The following is a 26,851-nucleotide window of genomic DNA, read 5'->3' as shown; positions in this document are numbered from 1 at the left end:
TATGTTATGTTAACAAAGATTTTTTATCCAAAGTTATATCGTGGAAAAGAACAACATCCCATAAACTTTATGCCTAGGGTCATCAGCAACGATTAACCAATCAGAAAGTCTCGTTTTAAACTGGCCAATTGACGACGTGGTCAATAGATTCCCACCCCAAATATTTGATACAAAAAATACAAAATATAGTCGGACCATAGACTTTTATAGACAGAGCCGTTAGGCCCTATTTAGGGCGAGAGGGGCTCTGATGATACGGGGAAGAGAGCATCGGTGCCAACTCGGTTTATTTCGTTAAGACTCGATAATGTTCGGCCAATATCTAACCTAACATATATGTTGTGTTAAACATGGTGTTAAATAGTAGTGTGAAGAACATACTAACATCGAAGTTTAGAGATATAAAAATGAGTTTTGTGTTGTGTATAAATGTAAAAATCGCAAACACAAAAATAAATAAAATGTTGAACAAGTAGAGATGGAACGTGTTCTAAATAGGAACATTTCATTTCATTTGTAAGTAAAATATTTTAAATGTAGATTATGTAAATTAAGTATTTGCAAATAAATTGATGTAGTTAATTTAATATACTTATATAATAAATATAATTTATATATGAAAATATATATATATATTATTTTAGTCCCTATTTCCATGAAAACAAACGTGGTATACAAAATTAATTGTCTAAATTGCGACGCTTCTTATGTTGGTTAAACAGGCAGAAAGTTGAATACTAGGATAAAAGAACATAAGACCAACATAATGAAGCTCAATAACAACAAATCAGTGTTCACTGACCACCGCCTAACATACAATCATGACTTTGACTGGGACAATGCACAAATACTAGACAATGAGCCCTATTACACAAAAAGACTGATATCTGAAATGTTATATATCAAACGACAAATAAACAGCATAAATCTACAAACAGATATAGAATGTTTGCCAGCTATTTACGATGATATAATAAACAAACTGCCTAAGATTTAATGTCACCTATCTAACTCTTTCCATCTTAAATGTATTTTTCGCCCTTGAGCTCATTACCATCTGTACCATCGGCATAACCACACGTTAAACATCAGTTGCGCGATATATATACCATAGATTCAACAACACACAAACGGAATGCATATCCTGTAAGCTTTTTCTGAGTCACCACCATTATACACAAACTAGCGGTAAATAACTTTATTACAAACAGGTATTTATTATACTCATTTTATTAATACAGACTTAACCCCTCAATCTAACTGCATACCTCCCTCGGTCTGGAAACCTCGGAGAATTGCCTTGCGGGATTATTATGCAAGCCGTACAATAAAAGAGCCGAACAAGTTGGATCGTTTTATATATATGTAATTTATACAACTAACATGCGACAAATATGTACAGCGGTTCTAAGGCATTGATCCATTTAATCATGCGAATACGATCACGATTTTTAGTTCATACATTGCTTACGCCTTTATTATGCGATGTTTTCTCATTAATTTCATTTTTATCTATTTGTAATTCACTTATTTATTTTATTTTATTTTATATATTATGCTGAAAAGGATTCAAAACATGAATCGAAACGTTCAGATTTTTATTATAATTTCCGTCATTTTATAGAATGTTACTAATGTACTTAATGTCAATATACCTGCGACACATCACCTATATAAAAAACTTATAATTTTGATTCACATCTCCTCGCTCCTATTGCCTCTTTCTTACGTACTTATTTATATTATTTTAGGTTTCCTCAAAATATGGAGATGCGCAAGAAATGGCTCGAAGCCTTACATTTGCAAAATTATGAGCCAAAAAAATCTGCTGCAGTTTGTTCCGTTCATTTTAGAGAAACGAATTATCAACTTGATCATAAATATTGCAAATTAAAAAAAGTTGCTGTTCCACATGTATATATACATATATAATGATATTTATATAATATTTTATTTCTTAAATGTAACAATTATAAAGCCCATATCAGACTACGCATTAAAAATTGAAGAGTAAAGATTAAAGATTAGAATTTGACAAATCAGAACAAAATTTCTTTGTCCTAATTGGTCAAATTTTAATCTTCAATCCTAAATTTAAATCTTCAATGCATAGTCTGATACAGGCTAAAGAAATATTATGCTAACTTGTCTTTTTCAGTTACTTGAAATAGAAATGCAATCTGAATATACAATTCACACAAATGTAGATAAACCTCCAATTCAGACAAATTTAGATAAGCCTCCGATTCAGAAAAATTTACATGAGCCTCCAATTAAGACAAATTCAGATGTGCCTTCAATTCAGATAGATTCAGATGATCCAGTACTTCAGACAGATTCAAATAATCCTCCTCTGCAGAGAGTTTCGAGTGATTTAGATCATCAAAATACTTTTATTGAAGAAAATAACACTGGTTAGTATAAATAAAAAATAAATATATAAATAAATATATCTGCTTATGCTATAAAATAAATAATACTACTATAATGAATATTGTATATCGTTACAGGTAATACTAATAAAATGGTGCGTCGTTCTACTAGTATATCTCCTGACAGAATCATGAATTCACCAATAAATACTAAAATTCGAAAAATGTACAAAGATAACATTAAACATTTAAAAAGAAAACTATCTATAAGTCATTATGAGCGTAAAAAACACGGCTGAAATTATCTACACTAAAGAATGTATTAAAGGATCTGCAGAAACAGAATCTACTAACAGCAGAAGACAGCGATATTTTACAACATTTAGATGCAGGTATCAAAGAATTAATAAAGCGTGAAATAAGGAAACGGAAAAAATTGCCTGTATCTAGAGTGTATAAGCCTTGCTTGCGACAGTTTGCATTATCTCTTCATTATTACTCTCCAAAAGCATATAATTATGTTCGGTATAAATTTTATAACGCATTGCCACATCCAAAAACATTAGTCAGATGGTATCGTTCAGTTGATGGAGAACCTGGTATTAATACTGAGGCTATAGAGGCTATTAAACGACGCGCATATTCAGTTTCTTATAGATTAGTAGGTGCGCTAATGTTTGACGAAATGGCAATACGGCAGCATGTCGACTATTGTAAAGATAAATTCGTTGGATATGTAGATTATGGTATGCATGTGGAATGTGATACGACAAAAATTGCCAAAGAAGCGTTAGTTTTTCGTGTTGTGTGCTTAAATCAAAATTGGAAATTACCTATTGCTTACTATCTGATAAACGGTATTACTACAAAACAAAAGCAAAATTTAACAATACAATGTTTAACTGCACTGTATGAAGCTGGCATGTTAATAGTATCAGTAACGTGTGATGGTTTGTCAAGTAACATTAAAATGTTTCAGAATCTTGGTTGTAGCTTAGACATAAAATCAAATAATTTCCAAACATGGTTCAAACATCCAACCGCAGACACCAAAGTCAATGTATTTCTTGATGCTTGCCATATGTTAAAGTTAAGAAGAAACATTCTTGGCACTATAAAAGAACTTTTAGATAGTGCTGGAAATATAATAAAGTGGGAATATTTTGAAAAGTTACACCAATTACAAGAAAAAGAAGGTCTCCATCTTGGTAATAAATTGAGAACTAAACACATAGATTTTTATAAAAACAAGATGAAAGTCAAATTAGCGAGTCAATTATTAAGTACATCAGTTGCAAAAGCATTGGAATTTTGCAAAAATTTGTTACAATTACCACAATTTAAAGATTGCTCAGCAACTATAAAATTTACTTTTATTATTAATGATTTATTTGATATTTTCAATTGCAAAAATATAAGACAATGTGGTTTCAAAAAACCGATAAGTGTTGACAATAATGTAGAAATTTTTGAAAAAATTAAGAAATATAGAGAGTATATTAAAACATTAAAACTTATTAAAGAGCAGAAAAAAGTAAAAGTACTTAATTCGAAAGTTAAAACAGGTTTTCTCGGGTTTTTAATAAATATAGAAAGTTTACAAAATATGTACAAATTTAATTGCATTGATAATAACTTTTTAGAATATATTCCAACGTATAAAGTTAGTCAAGATCATTTAGAGTTATTATTTAGCAGTATACGTTCTCGTGGTGGATATAATAATAATCCTACTGTAAAACAATTTAAAGCTATTTTTAAAAAATTAATAACACACAGAAATACGAAACACAGCAAATGGTAACTGTATATCTCTAGAAAATATTCCAATATTACATACACCGTCAACGGATGATCCTGTTAATGTTATATATGCCACAATAAATGAAAATTTATATCAAAACTGGGTTAATGTTTTTGACACAAAAATTACTGATCACGATTACAGTTTAAATGTGCAATATCCGTTTTTTACTACGGAATATAAAAACGAAGTTATCACTTACATGGCTGGATATATATTAAAAAGACTTATGAAAACTTTACGTTGTTCTGAATGCATTGAAACATTAATAATGGAACCAAGTACAAATATTAATTGTAATTTAATAAATATTAAAAAGAGAGGGTTATTATTATATCCATCAGAGAGTCTTGTGTACGTATGTAAACAAATTGAAAATAGTTTGATCACTTATATACATATACATAAGACACTTGATAAATTTAATATGAATAAGTTTATAAATGATATTTTGATATATTTCATAGATAAAAATATATTTTCGAAATTAAAAGACCATATTAACGATCAAAATTTTTTTATTAATCACTTTAATTACTTATTACGTGCCATTATACAATTATACACAAAAACAAGATTGACATATTATGTAAAAAAAGTAGAATTAAGTGATAGACATAAGTTTAATAAATTAATATTATTTAAAGGCCAATGAAAGTAATAAATATACATTTTACAATAAACATATATTTTATTTTATTTACTCTTTTATAAAAATTAAGTGCTAATATATATTAGAATAATAATATATATAACATATGTATATATATATATATATATATATATATATATATATATATATACAGAATATTTTATAAAATATTTATTTAATAATAATATATACAATAAAAGATATAAAAATATTTAAAATGTGATTGTATCAGTGGGTCTAAATTTTTTTCGTATTACAATTTTTTTACGTTATATTTTTCTTGATTAGAAAAACTATTTGATTTAAAAAAAATTACAAAAAAGATTTTATAGTATTTATTATCATGTACAATATTTGAAATGACGCAAATAAAACATTTAATATATTAATTATAAATATTTTGATTAATAAAGTTAAGTTGAGAATCAGTAATTATATATGGAAAGCCGAACACATCCGATCGGTTACGAAAATGGCCGACCTGGCACCGATGCCCCCTTTACCGCGATTATCAGATGCCCCTCGTAAAACGCTCTGTCTATAGAAGTCTATGAGTCGGACCTCTTATCCTACGACATTTTTGGTCCGGAATCTTCCCCTTAAACCTCTGATCCTACGGCAAAATTTGAGAGTGGAGGTATAATTCCCCTTTCGCAGTCGTAGCATGAGAGGATTTTTTTTCGTAGGATAAGAGGGTCGTAAGATAAGAGATCCGACTGTATGATGTTAGACTGAAATCACATGGTGCGGAATAGAAGTACGGAATAGAAAATGCGTCATAGAAACAGCCAATCAGAGCTTAAGGAGACATTGCGGCAAAGTTCTAATTGGCTGTTTCTATGACGCACTCTCTATTCCGTACTTCTATTCCGCATCATGTGATTTCAGCCTTAAAACAAGAACAAACGCGAGGTTAGGATATCTGTTATATCTGGAGTAGGCATAGCAGAACGTTATGTTAGAATATTTTTAATATTTAAATAATAAAGTATTATTTAATAAAATGTAGGAAATAATAAATTATTATTTAAATAAAAACGTTCTCTTACATAGCGTTCTTCTACAATACCTACTCTAGATACGACAGATATTCTAACCTCTGTTTTAATATCATGATTGAAATAATAGAAATATTCTAACAGAGCGTTTATCTAGACACCTACTCCAAGTGACAGATATCCTAACCTCGCGTTCGCCCTTGTTTTAATATATTTCGTGTTTTTAGTATTAAACATTTGAAAGCTCTTTACGGGATATTGCATCTTCTTACGATATGATAAGCAATCTGAGTTAACATACACGAGTATTTTAGCAACGTGAGACAAGTGGATGTATGTGTAAGACACAAGTAATTAAAAGTAAATATTGTTTATGTTATAATGTTTTATAGTGTCTAGGTAATAATAAAGGGTATTTAACATAAGTTTAATAATTTTTTAATTAATCAACATTTTTCTATTTACAGAATTTTCTCTAGAAATAATGTATGCTGTGCAACATACATATCAGTGCTGGGATAATACGGTGTAAGTACGTTAGGAAATATTTTTATTTTGTTATTTTATGGTTTGTTGAATCTAAAATAAGCCTGAATTACTATGACAGTTGTACGGGTAAGATTTCAGTTATACAGAGAAAGAGAAGACATATCTTGTCTTCACGCTGCTTATTAATATTGTATCATTTTTATTTTTATTTTAGCATAAGACTGTGATAGATTTATAATAATCAGCAAACCAGATTCAAGATGCACCGAGTGTCAAGAGGGAATCCATTACAAACTATGAGAATCTGTTAAGCGAGAGCTTAATATTAAAGTCTCCGCTAATAGAATCTTGTTTTATGTAATGGAATAATCAACGGTCGGTCACTAATGCAGTGATTGTAAAATCAATAATGGTTTTGTATTATTAATATGTTAGAAAATTGTGTAACATTTGTAACTTTCACGATATGTAACTTTTTAGTTAGTGAATATATCAGTGAAGATTGTAATTTAGCACTATAGTCAAATGCAACGTTTTGTATATTTTCTGAATTAAAATATCTAATAATTTGTTATTTTTAACTGATTTATTAAATTTACTATATTTATCTTGAAGTATTTATTGATGGATACGTATTTTTTTACAAAATAATCCTGTGTATTAATATAATATTTAATTTTGTTAATAATATTGATATTATATTTGTATTAATTATACTTTGAGTTTTACATTTATATGTACTGTTTTACATAATGCATAATATTACTACTGTAAATGAGTATATCGGTTTGTTCAGCGACAGTACAAAATTATGTATAATAGCACATTATACTTCAGCTATTTTAACAACACCATTTTTTCCATAAAACGATTATTTTAGCGACACTCCAAAAGTAAATAAAGAAATTCTTCTTTTGAATAACCATGATTCATCGTATATACAATCAATCAAGATATACATATGTACAAGATAGACAAATATACATATATCTTGATTGATTGTATACATATACATATGTACAAGATAGACAAATATACATATATCTTGATTGATTGTATATACGATGAATCATGGTTATTCAAAAGAAGAATTTCTTTATTTACTTTTGGAGTGTCGCTAAAATAATCGTTTTATGGAAAAAATGGTGTTGTTAAAATAGCTGAAGTATAATGTGCTATTATACATAATTTTGTACTGTCGCTGAACAAACCGATATACTCATTTACAGTAGTAATATTATGCATTATGTAAAACAGTACATATAAATGTAAAACTCAAAGTATAATTAATACAAATATAATATCAATATTATTAACAAAATTAAATATTATATTAATACACAGGATTATTTTGTGAAAAAATACGTATCCATCAATAAATACTTCAAGATAAATATAGTAAATTTAATAAATCAGTTAAAAATAACAAATTATTAGATATTTTAATTCAGAAAATATACAAAACGTTGCATTTGACTATAGTGCTAAATTACAATCTTCACTGATATATTCACTAACTAAAAAGTTACATATCGTGAAAGTTACAAATGTTACACAATTTTCTAACATATTAATAATACAAAACCATTATTGATTTTACAATCACTGCATTAGTGACCGACCGTTGATCATTCCATTACATAAAACAAGATTCTATTAGCGGAGACTTTAATATTAAGCTCTCGCTTAACAGATTCTCATAGTTTGTAATGGATTCCCTCTTGACACTCGGTGCATCTTGAATCTGGTTTGCTGATTATTATAAATCTATCACAGTCTTATGCTAAAATAAAAATAAAAATGATACAATATTAATAAGCAGCGTGAAGACAAGATATGTCTTCTCTTTCTCTGTATAACTGAAATCTTACCCGTACAACTGTCATAGTAATTCAGGCTTATTTTAGATTCAACAAACCATAAAATAACAAAATAAAAATATTTCCTAACGTACTTACACCGTATTATCCCAGCACTGATATGTATGTTGCACAGCATACATTATTTCTAGAGAAAATTCTGTAAATAGAAAAATGTTGATTAATTAAAAAATTATTAAACTTATGTTAAATACCCTTTATTATTACCTAGACACTATAAAACATTATAACATAAACAATATTTACTTTTAATTACTTGTGTCTTACACATACATCCACTTGTCTCACGTTGCTAAAATACTCGTGTATGTTAACTCAGATTGCTTATCATATCGTAAGAAGATGCAATATCCCGTAAAGAGCTTTCAAATGTTTAATACTAAAAACACGAAATATATTAAAACAAGGGCGAACGCGAGGTTAGGATATCTGTCACTTGGAGTAGGTGTCTAGATAAACGCTCTGTTAGAATATTTCTATTATTTCAATCATGATATTAAAACAGAGGTTAGAATATCTGTCGTATCTAGAGTAGGTATTGTAGAAGAACGCTATGTAAGAGAACGTTTTTATTTAAATAATAATTTATTATTTCCTACATTTTATTAAATAATACTTTATTATTTAAATATTAAAAATATTCTAACATAACGTTCTGCTATGCCTACTCCAGATATAACAGATATCCTAACCTCGCGTTTGTTCTTGTTTTAAGGCTGAAATCACATGATGCGGAATAGAAGTACGGAATAGAGAGTGCGTCATAGAAACAGCCAATTAGAACTTTGCCGCAATGTCTCCTTAAGCTCTGATTGGCTGTTTCTATGACGCATTTTCTATTCCGTACTTCTATTCCGCACCATGTGATTTCAGTCTAACATCATACAGTCGGATCTCTTATCTTACGACCCTCTTATCCTACGAAAAAAAATCCTCTCATGCTACGACTGCGAAAGGGGAATTATACCTCCACTCTCAAATTTTGCCGTAGGATCAGAGGTTTAAGGGGAAGATTCCGGACCAAAAATGTCGTAGGATAAGAGGTCCGACTCATAGACTTCTATAGACAGAGCGTTTTACGAGGGGCATCTGATAATCGCGGTAAAGGGGGCATCGGTGCCAGGTCGGCCATTTTCGTAACCGATCGGATGTGTTCGGCTTTCCATATATAATTACTGATTCTCAACTTAACTTTATTAATCAAAATATTTATAATTAATATATTAAATGTTTTATTTGCGTCATTTCAAATATTGTACATGATAATAAATACTATAAAATCTTTTTTGTAATTTTTTTTAAATCAAATAGTTTTTCTAATCAAGAAAAATATAACGTAAAAAAATTGTAATACGAAAAAAATTTAGACCCACTGATACAATCACATTTTAAATATTTTTATATCTTTTATTGTATATATTATTATTAAATAAATATTTTATAAAATATTCTGTATATATATATATATATATATATATATATATATATATACATATGTTATATATATTATTATTCTAATATATATTAGCACTTAATTTTTATAAAAGAGTAAATAAAATAAAATATATGTTTATTGTAAAATGTATATTTATTACTTTCATTGGCCTTTAAATAATATTAATTTATTAAACTTATGTCTATCACTTAATTCTACTTTTTTTACATAATATGTCAATCTTGTTTTTGTGTATAATTGTATAATGGCACGTAATAAGTAATTAAAGTGATTAATAAAAAAATTTTGATCGTTAATATGGTCTTTTAATTTCGAAAATATATTTTTATCTATGAAATATATCAAAATATCATTTATAAACTTATTCATATTAAATTTATCAAGTGTCTTATGTATATGTATATAAGTGATCAAACTATTTTCAATTTGTTTACATACGTACACAAGACTCTCTGATGGATATAATAATAACCCTCTCTTTTTAATATTTATTAAATTACAATTAATATTTGTACTTGGTTCCATTATTAATGTTTCAATGCATTCAGAACAACGTAAAGTTTTCATAAGTCTTTTTAATATATATCCAGCCATGTAAGTGATAACTTCGTTTTTATATTCCGTAGTAAAAAACGGATATTGCACATTTAAACTGTAATCGTGATCAGTAATTTTTGTGTCAAAAACATTAACCCAGTTTTGATATAAATTTTCATTTATTGTGGCATATATAACATTAACAGGATCATCCGTTGACGGTGTATGTAATATTGGAATATTTTCTAGAGATATACAGTTACCATTTGCTGTGTTTCGTATTTCTGTGTGTTATTAATTTTTTAAAAATAGCTTTAAATTGTTTTACAGTAGGATTATTATTATATCCACCACGAGAACGTATACTGCTAAATAATAACTCTAAATGATCTTGACTAACTTTATACGTTGGAATATATTCTAAAAAGTTATTATCAATGCAATTAAATTTGTACATATTTTGTAAACTTTCTATATTTATTAAAAACCCGAGAAAACCTGTTTTAACTTTCGAATTAAGTACTTTTACTTTTTTCTGCTCTTTAATAAGTTTTAATGTTTTAATATACTCTCTATATTTCTTAATTTTTTCAAAAATTTCTACATTATTGTCAACACTTATCGGTTTTTTGAAACCACATTGTCTTATATTTTTGCAATTGAAAATATCAAATAAATCATTAATAATAAAAGTAAATTTTATAGTTGCTGAGCAATCTTTAAATTGTGGTAATTGTAACAAATTTTTGCAAAATTCCAATGCTTTTGCAACTGATGTACTTAATAATTGACTCGCTAATTTGACTTTCATCTTGTTTTTATAAAAATCTATGTGTTTAGTTCTCAATTTATTACCAAGATGGAGACCTTCTTTTTCTTGTAATTGGTGTAACTTTTCAAAATATTCCCACTTTATTATATTTCCAGCACTATCTAAAAGTTCTTTTATAGTGCCAAGAATGTTTCTTATTAACTTTAACATATGGCAAGCATCAAGAAATACATTGACTTTGGTGTCTGCGGTTGGATGTTTGAACCATGTTTGGAAATTATTTGATTTTATGTCTAAGCTACAACCAAGATTCTGAAACATTTTAATGTTACTTGACAAACCATCACACGTTACTGATACTATTAACATGCCAGCTTCATACAGTGCAGTTAAACATTGTATTGTTAAATTTTGCTTTTGTTTTGTAGTAATACCGTTTATCAGATAGTAAGCAATAGGTAATTTCCAATTTTGATTTAAGCACACAACACGAAAAACTAACGCTTCTTTGGCAATTTTTGTCGTATCACATTCCACATGCATACCATAATCTACATATCCAACGAATTTATCTTTACAATAGTCGACATGCTGCCGTATTGCCATTTCGTCAAACATTAGCGCACCTACTAATCTATAAGAAACTGAATGTGCGCGTCGTTTAATAGCCTCTATAGCCTCAGTATTAATACCAGGTTCTCCATCAACTGAACGATACCATCTGACTAATGTTTTTGGATGTGGCAATGCGTTATAAAATTTATACCGAACATAATTATATGCTTTTGGAGAGTAATAATGAAGAGATAATGCAAACTGTCGCAAGCAAGGCTTATACACTCTAGATACAGGCAATTTTTTCCGTTTCCTTATTTCACGCTTTATTAATTCTTTGATACCTGCATCTAAATGTTGTAAAATATCGCTGTCTTCTGCTGTTAGTAGATTCTGTTTCTGCAGATCCTTTAATACATTCTTTAGTGTAGATAATTTCAGCCGTGTTTTTTACGCTCATAATGACTTATAGATAGTTTTCTTTTTAAATGTTTAATGTTATCTTTGTACATTTTTCGAATTTTAGTATTTATTGGTGAATTCATGATTCTGTCAGGAGATATACTAGTAGAACGACGCACCATTTTATTAGTATTACCTGTAACGATATACAATATTCATTATAGTAGTATTATTTATTTTATAGCATAAGCAGATATATTTATTTATATATTTATTTTTTATTTATACTAACCAGTGTTATTTTCTTCAATAAAAGTATTTTGATGATCTAAATCACTCGAAACTCTCTGCAGAGGAGGATTATTTGAATCTGTCTGAAGTACTGGATCATCTGAATCTATCTGAATTGAAGGCACATCTGAATTTGTCTTAATTGGAGGCTCATGTAAATTTTTCTGAATCGGAGGCTTATCTAAATTTGTCTGAATTGGAGGTTTATCTACATTTGTGTGAATTGTATATTCAGATTGCATTTCTATTTCAAGTAACTGAAAAAGACAAGTTAGCATAATATTTCTTTAGCCTGTATCAGACTATGCATTGAAGATTTAAATTTAGGATTGAAGATTAAAATTTGACCAATTAGGACAAAGAAATTTTGTTCTGATTTGTCAAATTCTAATCTTTAATCTTTACTCTTCAATTTTTAATGCGTAGTCTGATATGGGCTTTATAATTGTTACATTTAAGAAATAAAATATTATATAAATATCATTATATATGTATATATACATGTGGAACAGCAACTTTTTTTAATTTGCAATATTTATGATCAAGTTGATAATTCGTTTCTCTAAAATGAACGGAACAAACTGCAGCAGATTTTTTTGGCTCATAATTTTGCAAATGTAAGGCTTCGAGCCATTTCTTGCGCATCTCCATATTTTGAGGAAACCTAAAATAATATAAATAAGTACGTAAGAAAGAGGCAATAGGAGCGAGGAGATGTGAATCAAAATTATAAGTTTTTTATATAGGTGATGTGTCGCAGGTATATTGACATTAAGTACATTAGTAACATTCTATAAAATGACGGAAATTATAATAAAAATCTGAACGTTTCGATTCATGTTTTGAATCCTTTTCAGCATAATATATAAAATAAAATAAAATAAATAAGTGAATTACAAATAGATAAAAATGAAATTAATGAGAAAACATCGCATAATAAAGGCGTAAGCAATGTATGAACTAAAAATCGTGATCGTATTCGCATGATTAAATGGATCAATGCCTTAGAACCGCTGTACATATTTGTCGCATGTTAGTTGTATAAATTACATATATATAAAACGATCCAACTTGTTCGGCTCTTTTATTGTACGGCTTGCATAATAATCCCGCAAGGCAATTCTCCGAGGTTTCCAGACCGAGGGAGGTATGCAGTTAGATTGAGGGGTTAAGTCTGTATTAATAAAATGAGTATAATAAATACCTGTTTGTAATAAAGTTATTTACCGCTAGTTTGTGTATAATGGTGGTGACTCAGAAAAAGCTTACAGGATATGCATTCCGTTTGTGTGTTGTTGAATCTATGGTATATATATCGCGCAACTGATGTTTAACGTGTGGTTATGCCGATGGTACAGATGGTAATGAGCTCAAGGGCGAAAAATACATTTAAGATGGAAAGAGTTAGATAGGTGACATTAAATCTTAGGCAGTTTGTTTATTATATCATCGTAAATAGCTGGCAAACATTCTATATCTGTTTGTAGATTTATGCTGTTTATTTGTCGTTTGATATATAACATTTCAGATATCAGTCTTTTTGTGTAATAGGGCTCATTGTCTAGTATTTGTGCATTGTCCCAGTCAAAGTCATGATTGTATGTTAGGCGGTGGTCAGTGAACACTGATTTGTTGTTATTGAGCTTCATTATGTTGGTCTTATGTTCTTTTATCCTAGTATTCAACTTTCTGCCTGTTTGACCAACATAAGAAGCGTCGCAATTTAGACAATTAATTTTGTATACCACGTTTGTTTTCATGGAAATAGGGACTAAAATAATATATATATATATTTTCATATATAAATTATATTTATTATATAAGTATATTAAATTAACTACATCAATTTATTTGCAAATACTTAATTTACATAATCTACATTTAAAATATTTTACTTACAAATGAAATGAAATGTTCCTATTTAGAACACGTTCCATCTCTACTTGTTCAACATTTTATTTATTTTTGTGTTTGCGATTTTTACATTTATACACAACACAAAACTCATTTTTATATCTCTAAACTTCGATGTTAGTATGTTCTTCACACTACTATTTAACACCATGTTTAACACAACATATATGTTAGGTTAGATATTGGCCGAACATTATCGAGTCTTAACGAAATAAACCGAGTTGGCACCGATGCTCTCTTCCCGTATCATCAGAGCCCCTCTCGCCCTAAATAGGGCCTAACGGCTCTGTCTATAAAAGTCTATGGTCCGACTATATTTTGTATTTTTTGTATCAAATATTTGGGGTGGGAATCTATTGACCACGTCGTCAATTGGCCAGTTTAAAACGAGACTTTCTGATTGGTTAATCGTTGCTGATGACCCTAGGCATAAAGTTTATGGGATGTTGTTCTTTTCCACGATATAACTTTGGATAAAAAATCTTTGTTAACATAACATACTGGAGTATTTTAGCAACGTCAGACAAGTGGACGTATAACACACTTCGATTTGACGGAATCTACCATCACATTTCGTTTTTACTCACAATTAGAGTCCTATATAAACAGAGAAGCGACATCGGCGTCGCGATTTCTGATTGGTGATACCCCCACCTAATTGAAGCAGCCATATTGAGCCCCAAAGTGAAGATAAACTTATGCAGCATGCAGCATGTGTTTAGTCAGTGTTTAGGTTAGATATAATATTGTAATTGTCATTAGAAATAGACATCATATAATATATATGTATTTAATGTATAATATATATTTAATTTATATCGTTTATTTTTTAACTTTCAGTCTCTAAATATATAAAAATTAATATAATAAATATAAAGAGATGGTACGAGTGTGCGAAGTTTTTGGTTGTCTTGTTCGGGAAGGTTAAGGATTAAGATTATATATATATTCAATATAATTAAAATGATTGCATATGCAATACATTTATACACTTATATTTTTGCGTAACATTTTTAATTGTTATTATTATTTGAGAGAGGGAGAGAGAGAGAGAGAGAGAGAGAGAGAGAGAGAGAGAGAGAGAGAGAGAGAGAGAGAGAGAGAGAGAGAAAGAGAGAGATTATCAGATATATTTAATAAAAAAACTGTAACACGTTTATAACCTCATATAAACGGAATATGTGTTTATTAAAGTTCTGGAGCGAGCACAATATGGCGGTGCTGGAGGTGGTGGTGGGGGATCGATGTCGCTTCTCTGTTATATAGGACTCTACTCACAATCAGTAATCGGACACTCTGTATATAGGGTGTCCGTAGTGGTTCGCGTTTAACCGCTCGTTAGCAGATAAAGTATGTTAAACTGAGAAGAAAATTCGCAATAATTATTAAAAGTAATAAACAAAATTGTCTTGGCACGTGAGAAGCGGTAACCGCACGGGAGCGGCGAGTGACGGAGATGTGACACGTGACATATGATACTGCACCGAAAAGTATTATTTTGTTTTTTCAGTAATAGTAAAATGATGATGATGTCGCGTGTTGTGTGTAAGATACCCTGCGTATACAGGGTGTCCCATAATTCGCGAACCACCCGTCAGGTACAGGTAGAGTAGGTTAAACTGAGCAAAAAATGTTACAGGTAGTATAAGGTGTTAAGACGAAAAAAATCACACGCATTAAACGAAGCGCGCACTATGGCCGGTATTCATAGTCCGTTCTTATATTCAAGCTCGTCTTAAGTAAAGTCTTAAAATTCTATTCGGCCATCTGATTGGTTGAACGTAGTCTTAAGTCAACTAAAAACATATCTTAAAATGATCTTATATATAAGAACGGACTATGAATACCGGCCTATGTGTGTGACTTCAGGTTGTCAATGCAGAGCGTTCCTCTCACCGCACTAATCGTGGACAATCGCAACGTGGTTAATCGCGACGTGGTCAAACGCAACGTGATTAAATGCAACGTGGTCAATCGCAACGTGGTCAATTGCAACGCGTGGTCAATCGCGAAGTGATCAAATGCGACGCATGGTCAATCGTAACATGGTCAAATGCAACGTAATCAATTGTAACATGGTCAATAGCAACGTAGTCAATCGCAACGTGGTCAATCGCAACGTGGTCAATCGCAACGTGTTCAAAAGCTACGTGGTCAAATGCAACGTGGTCAGTAGTGATATAATGAGGTTTCTAACTCGAGAGCTCGAGGGGGGTGCGGGGGCGGAGGGGACCCGCGGGCGCGGGGGAGTGACGTCACGCAGGTCCGCGACGCGGTTTGTTGACGCGGGGTACGCGGGGAGGGGAGAGAGATCTGCGATACAGCTGTAGGTCCGCGACGCAGCCGGTAGACGAGGGGATTGCGGAGAGGGAAGAGAGGTCCGCGATGCAGCCGGTAGACGAGGGGATTGCGGAGAGGAGAGAGAGGTCCGCGGCGCGGCCGGTCGACGAGGGGTTTGCGGAGAGGGAAGAGAGGTCCGCGAGTAGGGAAATGGATAGAGAGAGACAGCGCGATAGGCGTTCGCAACGCGGTAGACGGAGACGCGTGGTATAGGATAGGATAAGGAGAGCGCTATGCGCATTGTACATAGCGTAGGACAATGAGAGCATGATGTGGTGGGAAAAGGAGAAGATTACAATAGGAAGATAGCGTGAGAGAGAAGGAATGAGGATGAGGGGAAAGGATAGCGGGACCGCGATAAGACGGAGGCTAAGGCGTACGCGAGAACGCAGATTAAATTTTTTTTTTATATTATTATATTATTATTATATATTATATTATTATTATATATTATATTATTATTATTATTACTAATTATATATATTAAATATAATCTAATCAATACTAAGTGGAGGAGGAAGAAGGATGAGATAGATAATGAAGGCGCAAAACATATACACATATTTATCATAAACAAAATATTTAATTATAAAAATGTGTATTTTTATACATATAGTGTGTGTGTGTGTATGTGTGTGTATGTGTGTGTTTGTGTGTGTGTGTGTTTTAAAAAATATAGAAGATATAATATAAAAAATATTAAAAAATGTAAAATATAATATAATATATATAAAATATAAAATATGAAAAATCTAAAATTTAAAATTATAAAATATAAAATATAAAGAAAAAACTAAAAATAACTAAAAATAAGGCGGCAGGGTGACGGGGAACGCGCGACGGCTGCTTCTGTAACAGAAAAATGAACATTTATATTAGTACCTTAAAAATACACAAACTTTTGAGCGTATTATATAGAGATACTTACAATAGGGCTCCTCTCCGAACAATCTGTGGAGTATCCGAAATACGTTGACATTTTCTGCCTCCGCGTCTAAAAAAGCGGGAGCGGGGGCTGTAACAGAAAAGAAAAATAAACTTTTTTTTTTTATTAGTACCTTAAAAAATAAATATTTAAAATTTGAGCATATTTACGATAGGGTTTCTCTCCGAACAATCTGCGGAGACAGAAGATATCCGCGTCTAATTCGTGGGAGTAGGGATTATCGGCCCACAAATTTTCCCACTTCGCACACTCCTTGCGATAGGCCCGCACCCAGCGCACTTCCTGCATGTGCGCTATGCTGATGTACCCAGGGATCGGATCAACACCTATTTCGAAAATCTATTAAAAAAAAACATAAATATATTATAAATAAAAAAGCGTATAAAAATAATAAAAACTACTTACATTTCCAAATAGGACATCCAGTAGCGCCTGGAATAGGGCGCGGACCATATTTCGCGCTCTTCGGAGTGCACGGCGATGGTATCGGCGATATGGCACCCATTCAGGTACCCGTAGGTTGCGGTACCCCGTCTCAAACATCGCCTCAATAAACGCCATAACTTGTGACATTTTTTAAATCTTTATAAAAAGAACTGCACTTCACAAATCAACTCACTGGATCACAGTCAGATACTTTATGCTAGTTCTAACGAGAGCTAGGTAACGTCTCGGTAAAAAAATGGGTAGGGGATCTGCATGACATAAGAGTTAGCAACAAATGCTTACTCTTATGTCATGCAGATCCCCTACCCATTTTTTTACCGAGACGTTACCTAGCTCTCGTTAGAACTAGCATAAAGTATCTGACTGTGATCCAGTGAGTTGATTTGTGAAGTGCAGTTCTTTTTATAAAGATTTAAAAAATGTCACTTACTCTTCACAGCTGACAAAAAAATTAAAAGCTGACGCGGACTGTCGCTCTACACAGCATTCATACAGATAATTATAATTGAATAGCATAAAAAATATAAAATATACAATATAAAATAGATAATATAAAAGATAAAAAAAAATTAAAATAAGGATAGGGAGGGAGAGCGCACCACAGCGTCTTCTGAAAAAAACATCATTATTAATATCTTTAAAATTTTATAAATGATAAATACATACACAAATCATGCAGAACTTTTTTGTTTACCATATGTGTGTATTAATTGCGTGAGAGGCAAATTGCTTTCTTCTTTCTTCTAAAAAGTCTATCCTTCTTATTCTTTTTATCAGTAGCAGCCTCACTTTTCGAAGATACCTTATTTCCGGAACATCTTCAAATTGCATAAATTCTATCAGTATTTTCCTTGACCACATCGCATAAAAAGTCTATTTTGTCACGGATCTCGAAAAACAGTTTTAACGATCTCGTATGAGTCTTTGGCAAACCAATTTCACAATTTCGCAAAAACTGCGCCACAGAAGTCACAGAGCCACCGATGGCGTCGGAGTGTTCTCTCCACTGCATCTTATCGCGACACTTACACAATAATAGTTTTTATTTTTAATGCATTAGTCTTCTTTCGTACAAAACGGACAAAAATTGCACGATATTAATTGATACAGCGGTCTCAGACATCTACCACATTCATATAAATCATGGATTTGCTGATAAATTTCACTTTAATGTGTGCGCACCACATCATTCCCAATCTGTGACCTTTCCGGTAATAGCATGAAACACGATATACAATGTTTAACAGAAATCCCAGGTTTATAATAAAAAGATATAATGCACAGCCGTTTCATTTCATTATATATACGAACTTGTACATCGTCTAACGTATGAATAATAGGTTCCACAACATCACTGAAATCACTAGAATTACCGTCAAGAACACTATCGTGTAAGGATTCTACATCCGAATCAGAATGCTCGGACGAAAAGTCCATCGAATCGGACGACTCGGCAAACTCGAACGAATCGGATGAATCGGATGAAATGTTCACCAAGAGTGAATCAGGCGACTCGAACGAATCGGATGAAATGTCCATCAAGTCATCCATAAGCACAAAGTTTTTATCAGATATATAAAAAAAATGTCACAAGGATGACCGCAAACTCGCGTTTTCTTCCAAACTCGCTTTATCAGATGCGACAAGATTGTCACAAGGATGGTCGCAAACTCTTTTATAGCACACGCTCCACCCAAATATATATATTTTAATCTCACATCTCTCATCTCCGTCTAACTCGAGTATCACGTCTCATCTACATCAGCATTTTCAACATCTTTAGCAGAATGAATGTAGATCCAACTATATACATCATACGTTTTATAAAGAATAGGCGAAGAAAGAAATAATAAAAATTAATAATAAAAACGGTAATTTATTTATTGCAAACATTATAGAGTAAATCATTACAGCACATGTTAACAATTCATAATCTATGAGTGATTTGCCGTCAAACGTATCACTCTCACTTTTACCGCATCGTAAACATTAGTGATATTGTTGCGTTGCAAAACGCTAACAAATTGTTTAAACTTTTCATTAATAATATATGTATTCTGACACAGCCAGAAATGCATATGATCGATACATCTTCAAAATCGAATAAATGCACCAATGTTTGCGGATGTATATACAAAGAATTATTAGACAATGTTAATTTAACAATCTTGGAATCAGTTAATGTAATCATTTGGATAGATAGATCGCAGATCCATAATAGCTCACTTTCAGTCGATTGTACATGTCGTTCAATATCGGCACGTTTCTGCATCAATGAGTGCCAGGTAACGATAGGCAATACTATTTGATTGCCTCGGTTATCACCAACAAGTAATTCCACTTATGACATAGCTCCGACGCTTATTCCAATCTCCAAGTATTTGTATGATGTCGGGGTTAGAGCATATCTTCTTCTCAATATACGATCCGCGCGACGAGACTCGGATGAAATGCTACAAAATTTTAGAAAAATGTTATTAAAAATATAATATTAATATATAAATATTAAAAATATTATTTAAAACTAATATGAATAATAAAAATATTATTTAAAAAATAAAACTTACTCTTTCTTTGGCAGAGTGTCCATAATCGGGACGTAATAATTCATGTTGCTTCCTTTAGCAGAGACCACAAACGATTGACACGATACTAAATTATTTTAAGTATTAAAACACAATTTAGCACTACATACTGCAATGTGAAGGGGGTTATTGTTCACAATTTAGCACTACAAATTGTGATGTGGAGGGAGTGATTCATACAGCAAGTTTTTTTTCTCCAAGCGCCTATATACAGCTGCTAATTAATAATTACATCTCCAAAGATTTTAGTTGAATGCGCTTAAAATTTTCCATGCGTCGAAGTGCGACAACATTTTCTGATGAAATCACACCTAAATATTCTAAATGTACGTGACAAATTATCAAAAAGTAACTCGCAGCTGTATGTAATTTGAAACTACAAATTATCCATGCGCTAACGAATCTTACTAAAATGTTTAAAGTGTGCGTGATAAATCCGCAGCTGCATGTAATTTAAAACTGCAAAACTTTCGAGCGCCGATGTGCAGCTGCTAATTTTCGAAATACAGCAAAAAAATTTTTTCGGCATAACGTCATCGTTAGATGACAAATCCGCAGCTGCATGTAATTTGAAACTACAAATTATCCATGCACTAACGAATCTTACTAAAATGTTTAAAGTGTGCGTGGCAAATCGCGAAATGACAACTATATGTAATTTGAAGCTGCGGATCTTCCGAGCGCCGATATACGGCTGCTAATATTGGAAATATGACAAATCTTTGAGATGACGTGACCCATAGGTGACAATCCAACGAGATATCTGCAGCTACATGTAATTTGAAACTGCAAAACTTTTGAGCGCCGATGTGCAGCTGCTAATTTTCGAAATACAGCAAAAAAATTTTTTCGACATAACGTCATCGTTAGATGACAAATCGCGACATGCGTGATAGAAACGTCTATGAATCGCGATATAAAATCGCTGCAAAGAGGTGCACCTCCATTATTTTCGAGTCGTGCATCTTGTTCGGTCTGAAAAACATGGCGGAGCAAATTGTGTAGGAGCAATCCACCCGGGTAAATTCAGTGGAGGAGTACATTGCGTTGGAGGCGCAATGTAACGAATGTATCGAGTCGTTGGAAGAACAAAGTCGAATTAAACGACCACGATTATCAATCGGAAATCGACAATCACTGATTGCTCGAATCGCGCGACTCGAAGGACTGAAAAATGTGTTGCGCAGGCGTTTCGTACACGCGGGTGCAGGATGCAGTTCGCGAGAAAATGGATTGATTTGGCGAGAGATCGATATGGCGTTCGAAGATCGTATCTTGACTCTGGTGCGGTTATAAATTATAATCATATTGAACCTCATCAATTTTTGGAAGAGGCGAGCGACATTGTGCTCGAGCATGTGCGAGATGTTATGCAAAAACACAGCAGTGTGAAAGTGAATACAGCGTTTAACAGCGAGTTTGTGGCAGGCGATAAGCGCGCCAATAAATCAATCAATACAAGAAACTTTGAACTCTTTCATACATCCGATTTACGCGAGTGGTATGAGCGGCGAATCGTCGAGCCCACCCTTGCATCGCTCGAAGAATTTCAGGAACGCGATAGCGGATGGGCATTATCGCGTATATTAAATTTGACTGTAAATATAAATAAATATAATCCTATGTGCGCAGGATGTTGCGTGCATTAAATAAACAATTACCGCGAAAGATAATAATAAAACGAACAGTGGTTAACGTGCAATCTCAAGACAATGCATGTTTTGCGTGGGCGGTGGTGGCTGCTCTGTATCCAGTTGAAAGAAACACAGACCGACAATCATCGTACCCACATTATACAACAGTACTGAATCTCCAAGATATTGAGTTTCCAGTTACTCTTAATCAAATTAAAAAATTTGAAATTTATAATGACATTTCAATCAATGTGTATACCATCGAGAATGAAAACATTATCTCGTTACACCTTACGGAGCAAAAGAGGGACAAGCACGTCAACTTGCTCTACGTGCAAGATGCGCGAGATATCGGACATTTTGTGTGGATCAAGAATTTATCCAGGCTCGTGAGTTCGCAACTCAGCAAACACAAGAATAAAAAATATATCTGCGATCGGTATGTATACTTAATAAAACTGTCTAAAAATATTTAAAATAAGGATATAAAAAAAAATTTTAACTTTTATTTTACAGATGTATGCACTATTTTCACTCGGACGAGAAACTACAGTCGCATACAGTAGACTGTGGAGAGATGAACGACTGCGCTATCCGGTTACCGAGCGATAAGGACAGGCGGCTCGCATTCGCCAACTACAACAGGAAGGAGCGACTATCTTTCGTCCGATCTGGAGTGCGTTTTGGTGAAAAAAGAAGAAGAAAATTTTTATCAACATCACCAAGTATTTAGTATCGTTTATTATGTACATTGCTCGTACGATAATTCATTATTCGCGTATCATTCTCGTCGCGAAGCCAATTGCGTTGCGTGGTTCGCCGACAAACTTAAAAATTTGGCGCAACGTGTAGAAAATATTTTAACAACCAATGTCCCCATGGTAAATTTAACGCAAGATGAATGGAAAGAATTTCGAAGCGCGACTCAGTGTCATATATGTGAGAAACCATTCGTGGAAGATGATAATACGCGCGTACGCGATCATTGTCATTTGACCGGACGGTACAGAGGTCCCGCGCATTCAAATTGCAATCTAAATTACAAAGAATCTTTTTACATTCCAATAGTATTTCACAATTTATCCCGTTATGATTCTCATTTTATAATCGAGGAAATAGCCACAGCGTTCGAAGGGGGAATCGATTTACTTCCGATAACAAAAGAAAAATATATTTCATTTACAAAACATGTTAAGGGTACGAAAGACAAACCGGAAAATCACATTAAATTACGTTTCATAGATTCATATAAATTTCTCACAAGTCTCGACAAATTGGCATCTTTTCTGAGCAAGGATAAACTCAAAATTTTACAAATGGAATTTAAAAATTTATCCGCCGACGATTTCAATTTACTGACAAGAAAAGGCGTCTTCCCGTACGAATACATTGACTGCGTAGATAAATTGCAAGATGCGTGTTTACCATCGCGAGAATCATTTTACAGCTCCTTGACAGGTAACACAGTATCCGAGAGCGATTACGCGCACGCTGAAATTGTGTGGAAGCGATTCTCAATTCGAACGCTAGGCGAATATAGCGATTTATACCTCAAAACTGATGTCTTGTTATTAGCCGACATTTTTGAAAATTTCCGCGAGAGTTGTATCAAGAGTTATGGGCTCGAGCCCGCGTATTATTATACTCTTCCCGGCTACACGTGGGACGCCATGTTAAAGCATACGAAAATTATATTTGAATTACTCACAGACATTGACATGGTTATGTTTATCGAACGAGATATACGCGGTGGTCTGAGTCAATGTTCCAACAGGTACGCGCGTGCTAATAACAAATATATGCAATCGTATGACTCATCGAAACCATCAACGTACTTGATGTATTTCGATGTTAATAATTTATACGGATGGGCAATGTGTCAACCATTGCCCTATGCCGATTTTCAGTGGGTCGATAATGTTTTCAATTTTGATATATCATCGATCGCGCTCGATTCGTCTACAGGCTACATCCTCGAAGTCGATCTCGAGTATTCGCAACATCTTCACGATTCGCACATTGACCTACTGTTGTTTTTCTTTTCTTGCATGTTTGATCGTGGCATATTTCATAATAATGTAAAAGTTCATGTATAATTCTTTATGTATCTTTTCCTGAGTCAACCTTGCGTCAAAGCCGGCGCTAGTCAGACACAGAGCGTTATCTCGCACATACGTTCTTAGTAATCCGTTCCATTCATAGTATGCATTATTCGACATACCGAGCAATACTCCAAATTTATTAATTGACATTTCAATACGAAATGTTTTGACAGAATGACTAGTATCGTCAACATGTTGTTTAATTTATAATAAGACCCGCCTCGCGAAGCTCTTCGATAATTGACATGATTTCATTGCCGTGAGCATTGTTACCTGCTCGACGCGAAGTTTCCAGCAGCCGCAAACGATCTACCAATTCGTTGGGATCGTTCCAATGCACGTATTCAATTTTATTCTCACTCAGTGTCATAGTGCGTGGTAGGTTTATACCTTTCCCAATTTTTCTTTTGATAGGAAGTAATGAAGCGATTATATATTTATATTTGTATCCTTTGTTACCTAATACTGGATTACGCACATTACTATCACGTCTATGCGCGTTTGTTGCCAGTAATATACTTTTATATTTATGCATATCGTTCTCTGTATATACAGCATCGTCGGGAATTCTCTTAAAAATTAATTCATAGAGACCCGGCGTCCCCGCATATTTCATTCCATTGATGATTATATTATCATTCTTATCCACTTCGAAATGTTTATCGCCGAGCATCATTCCTTCATCGGAAAATTTAACACCGTATATGTAATCCATCTCGTTATTTACATCTTGGCCTAAAATTGCTCCGATATATCTTTGTCCGAGCGGACCAAGATGTTCTCGCAACATATTCAGACCTTCGGATGTTTGTAATTGACGTTGAACCGACGTCACAACCGCTTCGGGTGTGGTCTCAAAAATTTCTTCGACGGAAGGAGACGAGATTATTTGAGGTTGTTGTACAGCTTTTATCGGAGTCGATTGTTTCATTCGCTTTGATTGATTTGGTGTAGAAGTTATCAATGAATCGTTTGATCGTTTTCGTCCCCCATTTGATATTTTTTCATAAGTTAGTGAAATGTTTGATCGTTTCTGCTTTATGCTCTCTTGTTCTTCTCTGGGTATACCAAACGACTCCACTTTCGATGCATCAGATTCTACATCGATGGTATTCTCAACAATTTGTTTTAGAGGTTCAGCGATTGGCTTAAAATGTCTCTCCAAAGCGACGTCTTCCTCAATTTTACCAGTTTTTAAAGCGTGATATTTTTTGCGAATTGATTCGCTCGTTTTTGCAATCTTTCTCACAATCTTTTCACGTTCATCATCAGCATCATTGTTGTTTATCATGATGAATATTTTGTAGACGTTGTTAGACTGATGTGTCGACAGCGACTAACCTCTCTACGGTATCGCAAATTCATTAAATCCTTTTCTATATCGTCCATTGGTCAGCGAGCTGTCTTTATCAATAACTACGAATCCATACTTGTGCTGCCAGCATTTCTGGCATAATGCGTGAAAATCGTTGTATGACATGTCAGTATTTACATGATCGTTGTACACATGTTTCAGGTTTGTACTATCCTGTTGAAATAAAATCAACAGATTCGCATTGTCGCGTATAAGATGCTTGGGTATCTTGGCATACGTTTGATAAAGATAGAAACAGTCGACGCTCGAGTGTCGACCCATTGCAAAGTACTCTCTTATCGTATCTTGTTTATCGCACGCCACCTCATCAAAGATAAAAATGGAATTCAGAAGCGCCTCGCTTGAAGCAACGACTTCACTATTATTAGAGAATGTGAAATAACCAATTTCGTCTATCGGTGTCAATAAATTTTCCAAATATTGATATTCCTGGATATCAGTTTTGCGGACCGGGAACTCGTTTAAAAGAACGATTGGCTAGAGGCGATCAAGGTATCAATCCATTGGACGCTGCGTGTCGCGACCACGATATAGCTTACTCGCGAAGCAACGACCTCGGCGAACGACACGTTGCGGATCGTATACTAGCTGTGAAGGCGCAGGAACGTATTACCGCGAGGGATTCGACTCTTGGTGAAAGAGCGGCTGCTACGGCTGTTTGGACGGCCATGAAGGCAAAAACGAAATTTGGTATGGGAATGAAGATGAAAAAATCACCGAAAAAGAAAAAGATGTTAAAAAAACGAATACTTCCAGTAGCGAAGCGTGGTGGTATTTTACCGATTTTACCATTGTTGGGAGTAGTCGGTTCTTTGGCTGGTGGAGCAGCGGGAATCGCAAAGGCTGTAAACGATAGCAAGGCTGCGCAACGCCAATTCGAAGAAATGCAACGTCACAATCGTGCTATGGAAGGTCGTGGACTTTATCTCGCTCCATACAAGCGTGGACAGGGGTTCTCAACGACTGCTAAGAAAAAAAAACATTAAAAATGCCTGCGGGTGTAACAACTAATGTACAATTGGAACAACTTGCAAGACGTATGCATATACCGTTCTTTAGAGGCGTTTTCATGCGCAATAATTTACCGATAAGCGGCGTGCGACGAAACGAGAGCTGCATTGTCAATTTGGATGACGTTGAGGATCCTGGTACTCATTGGGTAGCATACGCAAAGAGAGGAGATAATGTTGTGTATTTTGACAGTTTTGGAAATTTTCGACCGCCCGAGGAATTGGTGCAATATTTTGGACAGAATGTAACAAAAATTGAATACAATCATGCGTCTTATCAAAATTATAAT

General features: G+C 33.1%; 3 protein-coding genes, 3 long non-coding RNA genes and 1 pseudogene across 8 annotated transcripts; 3 read left to right on the top strand and 4 right to left on the bottom strand.

Annotated features, from left to right (window-relative positions):
* The first annotated feature begins 802 nt into the window (after window positions 1-802).
* LOC140665153 (uncharacterized) lies at window positions 803-3,424 on the top strand. Of its 2 annotated transcripts, none has more exons than XM_072890907.1 (5): window positions 803-1,188; window positions 1,752-1,914; window positions 2,159-2,414; window positions 2,511-2,764; window positions 3,352-3,424. In XM_072890907.1, the coding sequence occupies exons 2-4, from the start codon at window positions 1,765-1,767 to the stop codon at window positions 2,669-2,671; spliced, it is 567 nt and encodes a 188-aa protein (XP_072747008.1). In that variant the 5' UTR covers window positions 803-1,188; window positions 1,752-1,764; the 3' UTR covers window positions 2,672-2,764; window positions 3,352-3,424. The 2 variants fall into 2 exon arrangements, with proteins under 2 accessions (XP_072747008.1, XP_072747006.1); XM_072890905.1 differs by having other exon boundaries at window positions 803-1,211.
* Window positions 3,425-5,760: 2,336 nt separating this feature from the next.
* Window positions 5,761-6,864, top strand: LOC140664952 (uncharacterized). Its single transcript, XR_012046521.1, has 3 exons — window positions 5,761-6,186; window positions 6,294-6,354; window positions 6,530-6,864. It is a non-coding gene; the product is annotated as an uncharacterized lncRNA (long non-coding RNA).
* Window positions 6,865-7,375: 511 nt separating this feature from the next.
* On the bottom strand, window positions 7,376-8,867 carry LOC140664933 (uncharacterized). The gene is made up of 3 exons (XR_012046513.1): window positions 8,442-8,867; window positions 8,274-8,334; window positions 7,376-8,098 (listed from the first exon to the last, which is right to left on the bottom strand). It is a non-coding gene; the product is annotated as an uncharacterized lncRNA (long non-coding RNA).
* A 1,309-nt stretch (window positions 8,868-10,176) lies between these two features.
* LOC140665074 (uncharacterized) lies at window positions 10,177-13,820 on the bottom strand. Of its 2 annotated transcripts, none has more exons than XM_072890786.1 (5): window positions 13,413-13,820; window positions 12,710-12,872; window positions 12,210-12,465; window positions 11,860-12,113; window positions 10,177-11,272 (listed from the first exon to the last, which is right to left on the bottom strand). In XM_072890786.1, exons 2-4 carry the CDS (start codon window positions 12,857-12,859, stop codon window positions 11,953-11,955), a joined length of 567 nt encoding a protein of 188 aa, XP_072746887.1. In that variant the 5' UTR covers window positions 12,860-12,872; window positions 13,413-13,820; the 3' UTR covers window positions 10,177-11,272; window positions 11,860-11,952. The 2 variants fall into 2 exon arrangements, with proteins under 2 accessions (XP_072746887.1, XP_072746888.1); XM_072890787.1 differs by having other exon boundaries at window positions 13,436-13,820.
* Window positions 13,821-17,274: 3,454 nt separating this feature from the next.
* Window positions 17,275-17,658, bottom strand: LOC140664457 (uncharacterized). Its single transcript, XR_012046458.1, has 3 exons — window positions 17,558-17,658; window positions 17,391-17,477; window positions 17,275-17,311 (listed from the first exon to the last, which is right to left on the bottom strand). It is a non-coding gene; the product is annotated as an uncharacterized lncRNA (long non-coding RNA).
* A 4,073-nt stretch (window positions 17,659-21,731) lies between these two features.
* On the top strand, window positions 21,732-23,662 carry LOC140664970 (uncharacterized; annotated as a pseudogene).
* A 713-nt stretch (window positions 23,663-24,375) lies between these two features.
* LOC140664969 (uncharacterized) lies at window positions 24,376-25,467 on the bottom strand. Its single transcript, XM_072890611.1, has 2 exons — window positions 25,426-25,467; window positions 24,376-25,353 (listed from the first exon to the last, which is right to left on the bottom strand). Exons 1-2 carry the CDS (start codon window positions 25,465-25,467, stop codon window positions 24,376-24,378), a joined length of 1,020 nt encoding a protein of 339 aa, XP_072746712.1.
* Window positions 25,468-26,851: the final 1,384 nt, after the last annotated feature.

The sequence above is a fragment of the Anoplolepis gracilipes genome, chromosome 4 (assembly GCF_047496725.1).
Source record: "Anoplolepis gracilipes chromosome 4, ASM4749672v1, whole genome shotgun sequence".
Classification (NCBI taxonomy): Eukaryota; Metazoa; Arthropoda; class Insecta; order Hymenoptera; family Formicidae; genus Anoplolepis; species Anoplolepis gracilipes.
This window is presented reverse-complemented; position numbering and strand designations above follow the sequence as displayed.

Excerpts from the sequence above, each read along its gene's own strand:
- LOC140664969 (XM_072890611.1), bottom strand. The coding sequence starts at position 25,467 with ATGATAAACAACAATGATGCTGATGATGAACGTGAAAAGATT. Across the intron at positions 25,354-25,425 it reads ATGATGAACGTGAAAAGATT|GAAGACGTCGCTTTGGAGAG; the intron begins GTGAGAAAGATT and ends GGTAAAATTGAG.
- LOC140665153 (XM_072890907.1), top strand. The coding sequence starts at position 1,765 with ATGGAGATGCGCAAGAAATGGCTCGAAGCCTTACATTTGCAAAATTAT. Across the intron at positions 1,915-2,158 it reads AAAAAGTTGCTGTTCCACAT|TTACTTGAAATAGAAATGCA; the intron begins GTATATATACAT and ends TGTCTTTTTCAG. Across the intron at positions 2,415-2,510 it reads TATTGAAGAAAATAACACTG|GTAATACTAATAAAATGGTG; the intron begins GTTAGTATAAAT and ends ATATCGTTACAG.
- LOC140665074 (XM_072890786.1), bottom strand. The coding sequence starts at position 12,859 with ATGGAGATGCGCAAGAAATGGCTCGAAGCCTTACATTTGCAAAATTAT. Across the intron at positions 12,466-12,709 it reads AAAAAGTTGCTGTTCCACAT|TTACTTGAAATAGAAATGCA; the intron begins GTATATATACAT and ends TGTCTTTTTCAG. Across the intron at positions 12,114-12,209 it reads TATTGAAGAAAATAACACTG|GTAATACTAATAAAATGGTG; the intron begins GTTAGTATAAAT and ends ATATCGTTACAG.